Raw genomic sequence first — 7,925 nt, forward strand, 5'->3', positions numbered from 1 at the left:
ATTTTTATGTTTTGCCACGAAGGATTTTTTGTACCACGAAGGATTTGATCAAAAAATATCCAACCAACTTGCTAATTGGACTTTTAATTTTGATCAACTTGCTATGCTTGCCTCTGGCCTACTTGCTAACTAGATTTTATGTGCTCCTGACCGACTTGCTAATCAGGTTTTTATGCACTAACTTGCTCTTTGAACCAAAGGTTCAACTTGCTACAAACCAAACGGGTTTGTTTTATCTTGCTATGAACCGCAAGGGTTCGTTTTAACTTGCTATGAACAACGTAGGTTCTGTACGTGCTATAAACCACACGGGTTTTGACTTGCTAACGATAACGTACACGTTTCTTGCAATATGAACATACAACGAAACGAATTCGTTTATGTATATTCTTGCAATCTTTCAATAAGTTTCTGATCCTTTTTTTTCTTAATTCCTTCTTTGGTTTGGTGATTGCAGGCAACTAGTTTAATTCTAGAACTTTGCCTTCTAGATGCAACAATCAATAATCACCAAATAATTAAGAAATTTTCGACAAAGCCTTTCTTGATGAAAGAAACGAACAAAAGGAACAATTTCTTTCCTTTTTTGTTGCCCAAAACTTCAAAAAAGTCAACGAACAATAACACCAATTTGTGTACGATGTCCAATACCAAAACAGGAACAATAATCACTACTCACGTGATTGATTTCTTCCCAGATTCTCAACTTTTCTGATTCAATATACTTGATTCGAGTTCTTGTGATAAGACCCGAATTTTAAGAAAACGTATCTGATGGCATAGAAATACAAAGCCCAAATGGTCTTGTTTCACTAACACAAGAACATAGTTGCTTCTTTCTAATGAAATCAGAAATTGATATTCAATTTTAATTCAATGATTTCAAAAATATGACCACTTCTTGTGATTTCTTGACCCACAACAAACAAATAAGCCCTTTCAATTCTCTTGCAATGATCAATCTGGTACAAAAGACCAGAAAGTTATTATGTGAAATCTATTGGACAATCAAGACTGAATTTGTTAATCAATCTGTCAATTGTACAAGAACAAAAGAATGATTGATTCCTTTCAATTCAGATTCTTGGCTTTTCTTATCAGAAATCAATTCACGATTTTATTTTTCTGATCAAGAAACACAACCAACAGACAAAACCGATTCAATACACAGATCGATGGTTGCTTTCTCTTCTTCCCGGTTTCAAAACCTTGCTCTGATACCACTGATGGCAAATTCAGATTGCAACTCGATGAAATAGACACAATGAATTTGATAAATATACTTGGATTCAATAATCTTGCAGAATGTTACATACAAATTGATGTGGTGGGGGGGTTTATATAACCCTAGAACAGGCACCACTTAAACGACACATCGTTTAGAAAACAATTCAAGTTTGACACAATTGCATACTAACCCCTAGACTTTACAAATATGCATACTAGACATAAAATGTACTTTCTAATATAACACAAAGACCCCTATACTTAATATTTAGTTTATACTTTTCAACATAGTAAACCTCGGTTAATGCTTCGGTTCGGTTTTTCGGTTTCGGTTCGGTTAATTTAGTTTTCTGCTCACCCCTAATTTTTGATATATCATATATAATTAGAGATGACCAAAGAACCCGATTCCAAACAAGTAACTGATTTAAAACTCGACCCGGTACCAATTTAAAACCGGTTTCCAAACCGACCTAGTTTGGCGATTCGTAATCAGTTTGGACTTTGAATAACCAAATCTCTTTAATAACTGACCCGATACAAAAAGGTAATGAAATTACTTTTTATTCCTGTGTTTGATCTCTCCATCGCGACCAGAAAAATGCTGTTTTTTTGTGCCAAACCAGTTTAGAGGTGCACAAATCGGGTTCAACTGGAAAACCCGAACCGGTTCGAAACCGGTTTTTTCACACCGGGTTGTAAAATGGCACCGGTTCCAATCAAGAACCGGTTCGGTTCCCGACCCGAACCGACGCCCAGATATGCTAACTTTTAAGAACCGGGTAGGGTATGAACCGGAACCGGTTTTTACGTAAAAACCGGTTCCACCGGTTTTTTTTTGAAATTTAAATATTATAGCCGTTAGGAACCGGTTCCAACGGCTATATAGCCGTTTTTGACCGTTGGAACCGGTTTTTTAACTATAGATAGGTTATTTTTTTACTATAAATAGCAAGGTTTGTTTGTGTACTTGTTAAACCACTTCCAAAACTATAAAACACACTCCAGACCACAATTAACCTTAAACCGACAACAAATGGCAACTAATGATGACGTTATGGTGATTGAAACAACAAGATGCCCCGATGTTTGGGTTCATTATGATTTGTGTCTCATGACCGACTCACGTGAGTTGGCACGTTGCAAATATTGCTCGAAGTTTCTTAAAGCAGGGTCCAACTCGACATTACGAAAACATACGAATAAGTATTGTCGAGAGAAAAGAAGTTTGGAAGCTAAAAAAACGGAAGTGGGAGAGTCGTCCGGCTCTACAACCCAAAAATAAGTATTGCCGGATTAAAACGACGGACTTTGTTTTTTATGTTTTAGTTGTTATGTTTAGTATCGTTTATGTTTTAATAATGTTTGTAATAGTTATTTTTTAAATAAATAAAATGTTCGTCGTTATTAAAAAAGTAACAAAAATTAATCATGAGTAACAAAAGTAATTATAATAAAACAAATCAAAACTAAATATTAGTTGAACAAGTTACAAATAATTTTACCAAAACAAATAATTACAACTCTTCTTCGTCTTCATTCTCGTCTTCACCCTCGTCTTCGTTATCGGAAGAAACCCCGTCCTCCGCCTCCTCATCATGAATACGACGCTCTATTGGTATTTCGTCTTCAAAGTTCGCCTTGTGTTGTACATGATCCACCGCATCCAAATGGTCCTTTAGGCAAATGCAAACCTCTAGAGACTCGGGAGTTAGTTTTGTTCTTCGCATAGATAACACCCTCCCACTAAGAGAAAAAACCGATTCGGAAGCAACCGTTGAGGCTTGTACGGCAAGCAAATCACGAGCCATGGCGGATAGAATGGGAAATTCGTTTTGTTTACCTTTCCACCAAGCCAACAAATCAATATTGCGAATTTCGTCGACCGTTGCGCCCTCAACATAGTTTGCTCCACTATATCGACCAAGTTCGCTACTTGGTGTGTTTCCTCTTTGCCTCTTAGATGCCGATTCACGAATCCCATTCATCAAGTTTATAAGTGGGTCATTGCACGGCCTACTAGTTGTTGTTTTTTTCACAAAAGACGATCTCGTGCTTGGACCATACATTTGAAAATAATGGTCATAAAGGTCTTGAAGGTTTTTTTTTGAACTTGTCCTTCGCTTCCGTCGACAACTTCGGGTCAATCTCGTGCATACCTAAGTTGTCGAATATTTCCTCAATCGTTGTTTCAACCCCATTAACATTCCAATAGGGGTTTAATGCGGCGGCACAAGTAAAGACCGGCGGTATGTTTTCAAAATATTTTATGAACTTTTCTTTCATCACCTCAACAATATTTTCGAAGAGTTTGTTCTTCTCCGCAAAGCTTTTAAAAACACAAGACATATAGTACAATTCTTGCAAAACCCAACAACTAGTAGGGTAATAGACTCCCGATAATTTTGTTGTTGACTTTTTGAACACGTCAAGATACTCCAACAAATAACCGACTTGGACCCAAACACTTTCCGGAAACATATTGGCCTCGCGTTCTTCAACAAGATTGTTATGAAAAGCTTGTAAAGTTTGGCGTTGGGCAAAAGCACACTTTAACATATGACAAGTTGAGTTCCAACGGGTTGGAACGTCCCAATTCGGCCCCAAATGCTTTCTTTCAACCGACTTGCAATAGTTCTTATATTCAATATGTCTTCTTTTAACACTTTTGAAGACATCTTGTAACATAAGTCTAAAGTATTTTAAATCATCACAAATGTTTTCATTGTCAAGACCTATTTGAACAACCAAGTTGATGATATGTGCAACACATCGGACATGAAAAAAATCCCCGAAACAAGGTGGTGAATATTTAATGATAAATTTTTCAGCCGCCTTAGTATTGTTTGAAGCGTTGTCAAACAAAATCGAAAATATTTTATTTCTCAAGTTGTAAGTCGTTATAACTTCATCAAGTAATTCAAACAATTTTTCGGCGGTACGTGGGAACGGGAAGTTTTCAAAAGAGATGGTGCGTTTCATCAATTACCATGTCACCGGATCAACCCAATGAGCGGTGACACATATGTATGATTCGGGCAACCCGTGTGGTGCCGACCAAACATCGGTAGTTAAACTAACCATGGCTTCTAAAGAATGAAAAGACTCGATTAACTCTTTTTTAGCACACTCCCACAACCTGATACAATGACGTCTTAAGGTAGTACGACTTACATGTGTGTATCTCGGTTGTAGAGTTTCGCGAATCAACGACGTCAACTCCGGGTCATCAAAGTGGTTAAACGGCAAACCTCGTTGAATAACGAACTTTGCCATTCTATCTTGAACTTGAGTCGTGTTGTAACGAAACAGTGTGCCATCTTTACCCAAGTCAATTTGATCGGTCGCGCCAATCCCTTTCAACGCCTTGCAATATGGCTTCTCGATGTGCTTTCTCAAAGTAGAGTTGGAATCGTGCTTTAATATTGAACCACATAGTTTGCAACGAGCCTTTTGATAATCTTCGTCATCCACAATCAAATCCCAATTCTTCCATATGTCTTGGTTGCGGTTATGGTTGACTACCGTAACAACCCTTGGGTACTCCGTAACAGGAACGGGGGCAACAAAAACACTCTTCTTAGCCTTCTTGTTAGTTTTTTTGATGGGTGCCATAATAATATTTAGTTGGATGGTCGGGTAACGGAACGGGTTTGCTAAAGGAGTAGTATTTTAGTTTGTTTTTGAGTTTGGTGGTGAAATTAGTGGTGGAAAACAAGTTATATATAGGTTTGGGCATCAAAAACCGGTTCCAACGGCTATATTACCGTTGGAACCGGTTCCAACGGATCTATTGTCTCTCAAAAACCGGTTCCAACGGCTATATTACCGTTGGAACCGGTTCCAACGGCTAATTGGTGGCTAAAAAACCGGTTCCAACAGCTATATTACCGTTGGAACCGGTTCCAACGGCTACTTTGACTTTTGTTTGACTCTTCAAAAAAAACCCGCCGGAACCGGTTTTTCCGGGTACGAACCGAACCGGTTATAATTAAGAACCGGGTAGGAACCGGGTTGGAACTGATACTAACATACAAATATGAGAACCGGGTACGATTTTCGGGTACAAAAATACCCAAACCGGGTATTGTACCAACCGGGTTGGACCTGGAACCGGTTCCGGTTCGGTTCCGGAACCGGTTTTTTTTTTGCACGTCTAAACCAGTTTATCACCCGAACCGGCATGGACCCAAACCGGTTTTGTACACCTCTATTTAGAATATAGCTTAAATCCAGGCCCATACATTTCTTTACAGGCTTGAACCCAGGCCCACTAGACCAACTCCTCACTGAAAAAAAAAACCCTAATTCTATATACACCACCCACCATCTTCATCCTAAACCACTTTTGAGCTTGGAGGCGCAGGTGAGTGAAACCCTAAACATGGTGTCAGGATCCGGTATTTGCAAGAAGGAAGTGGTGGTGGATGCTCGCCACCACATGCTCGGCCGATTAGCTTCTATTGTGGCCAAGGAACTGCTCAACGGCCAGAGCGTTACTGCCGTCCGGTGCGAAGAGATCTGCCTGTCCGGCGGTCTCGTCCGTCAGAAAATGAAGTACCTGCGGTTTCTTCGCAAGCGCATGAACACTAAGCCGTCGCACGGTCCCATTCATTTCCGTGCTCCGTCTAAGATCCTCTGGCGGACCATCCGAGGGTAAATTGTTACGCATTATATGTTTTATTATTATTATTATTATTATTATTATTATTATGATTTAAATGCTGGTATGATTATGATTTAAGTGTTACGCTATATTGATGAAATTATGTTAATGTGTAATGATGAAACTGTATTTATGATTTATAATGTCTGTTTATTGGATAAATTAGGGGGTGTTTGGGATTGCTTATTTTCACCTGACTTATAACTTATTAATTTTTTGAAAAGTTATAAGGTGTTTGGGATTGCTTTCGGTGTGAGAGGGAAAAGTTAATTACACTTTTTTAACTTATTGGAAAGTTATAAGGAGTTTTCATAAGGAATCTTAAACACCCCCTTAGTTGACCAATTCGTATTAATGTTATTGGACTCTATAATCTATAGGCCAATTCGGTGAAAGTTGGCAAATTTTCGGTCAATGTTTGTTGAAGATTTTGAAATATGTGAAAAATTATATATAAAATTATGTGTGTGCGTGCATTTATATAATGTAGTGTAGATAATTTTGAAAAGTTACACATAAAATTCGAATTTGATGGTCGGTACTCCACCGCTCTACCAGTGCTTAGCGAGTTCTAAAACATTGTAGATAATATGTTTTGTCTTTTAAAAAGTGATCCATTTAGCGCAAGTTTGGGCATTTGACTTAATATTGACTGTATTTCTAGTTTATTTTTAATGTTATGTACTGATCTGACTTCAATAATGTTGTATTGCTTGAAAGAAGTATTAGGATTGAATTACTGGCCAAAAGCACATGTGATTGTTTTGCTATGATGCGTAGTTTTAGGTGTATACCCATTTAAACTTTTCTTTTTTGTTATATTGCTTTTAGATGTTCCGTTAAATAAATTATCAAACATTGGTGAATCTATATTAATAATTTATATTACTATGTGTAGGATGATTCCACACAAGACCAAGCGTGGAGCTGCTGCACTTGCAAGGTTGAAGGTTTATGAAGGAGTTCCTACTCCTTACAACAGGAAGAAGAGGATGGTCATCCCTGACGCACTCAAGTTAGTAAATTTGATTATAAATTGTTATAACTGCTGTTTGCGAAATAGGTGTTGATTGTAATGTGATTTCATTTGTTTCTTTACTTAAAAAACAGGGTTTTGAGGCTTACAGCTGGACACAAGTACTGCTTGTTGGGTCATTTATCATCTGAGGTTGGATGGAATCACTATGAAACCATCAAGGTAAAGCTTATGCTTTTTTACTTAAATTTAACACAAATAAAAACTCGTGTTAAATGGGATTTGCTTTATTGTTTTATTGGGAACATAGGAACTTGAAAAGAAGAGGAAAGAGAAGGCTGCGGTCGTGTATGAGAGAAAGAAGCAGCTTAACAAGCTGCGTGCAAAAGCAGAGAAGGCAGCGGAAGAGAAACTTGGCTCACAACTGGTGGTTCTTGCGCCGGTTACCTACTAAATCTTTTGATTTTAGTTTTTTGCTAGGAATTTTGTGTTTGATGGTGTTGACTCTTGATATCTTTATATGCAAAATGAGGATTCGTGTATAATGTGGTGGAATCGTTTGGTTTTTGTTCAAATGCATGTGACAGTATGAAATTGTTGATGGAGTTTGGTATTTCTTTTACAGTTTTGTGGTCTTTGTAGTCTTTTTTGCTAGAGCTGATGTTTTCTGGTTATACCTTCATTTGTTGAATCTTTTTTTTTAATGATATTTTGAACAGAATTCTATTGTTGAACTGTTATGATTTCGTCATAAGCTGATTTGGTCTATCCGGAAAAAAACGTCCCTCAACACAATTTGTGACGCATTTAGTGACAAATAATCTGGTAGATAAAATTGGCCATCATTTAACAGTTTGTGATAGATAATTTGGCATTAAATGTGATGATACTTTTAACTTGGCTGTAAAGATGGCCACTGTAGTATAGTTTTTTTAGCCTTGCGTTGTTATGATCATGGTCGTAGTTTTTATGGTGTCACAGTAATGGTCATTTCACTAGCTTGATGTAAAGAATGTCTTTTTTTACATGGCGATTTTTGGTTAACTGTCTTATTAA

General features: G+C 37.5%; 1 protein-coding gene across 1 annotated transcript; it reads left to right on the forward strand.

The window, feature by feature from the left end:
• Nucleotides 1-5,611: 5,611 nt before the first annotated feature.
• LOC143531948 (large ribosomal subunit protein uL13w-like) lies at nt 5,612-7,477 on the forward strand. Its single transcript, XM_077027128.1, has 4 exons — nt 5,612-5,883; nt 6,792-6,908; nt 7,004-7,091; nt 7,180-7,477. Exons 1-4 carry the CDS (start codon nt 5,612-5,614, stop codon nt 7,321-7,323), a joined length of 621 nt encoding a protein of 206 aa, XP_076883243.1. The 3' UTR covers nt 7,324-7,477.
• The last annotated feature ends 448 nt before the right edge of the window (nt 7,478-7,925 follow it).

Source organism: Bidens hawaiensis, unplaced genomic scaffold (genome assembly GCF_021521415.1).
Source record: "Bidens hawaiensis isolate Kalapana, Puna unplaced genomic scaffold, B.hawaiensis_p1.1 tig00009311_1, whole genome shotgun sequence".
NCBI classification, from domain to species: domain Eukaryota; kingdom Viridiplantae; phylum Streptophyta; class Magnoliopsida; order Asterales; family Asteraceae; genus Bidens; species Bidens hawaiensis.

Bases quoted from the DNA above. Each gene is read 5' to 3' on its own strand.
- LOC143531948 (XM_077027128.1), top strand. From the start codon at position 5,612: ATGGTGTCAGGATCCGGTATTTGCAAGAAGGAAGTGGTGGTGGATGCT. The intron at 5,884-6,791 runs GTAAATTGTTAC...TACTATGTGTAG, and splicing joins CTCTGGCGGACCATCCGAGG to GATGATTCCACACAAGACCA. The intron at 6,909-7,003 runs GTTAGTAAATTT...CTTAAAAAACAG, and splicing joins GTCATCCCTGACGCACTCAA to GGTTTTGAGGCTTACAGCTG.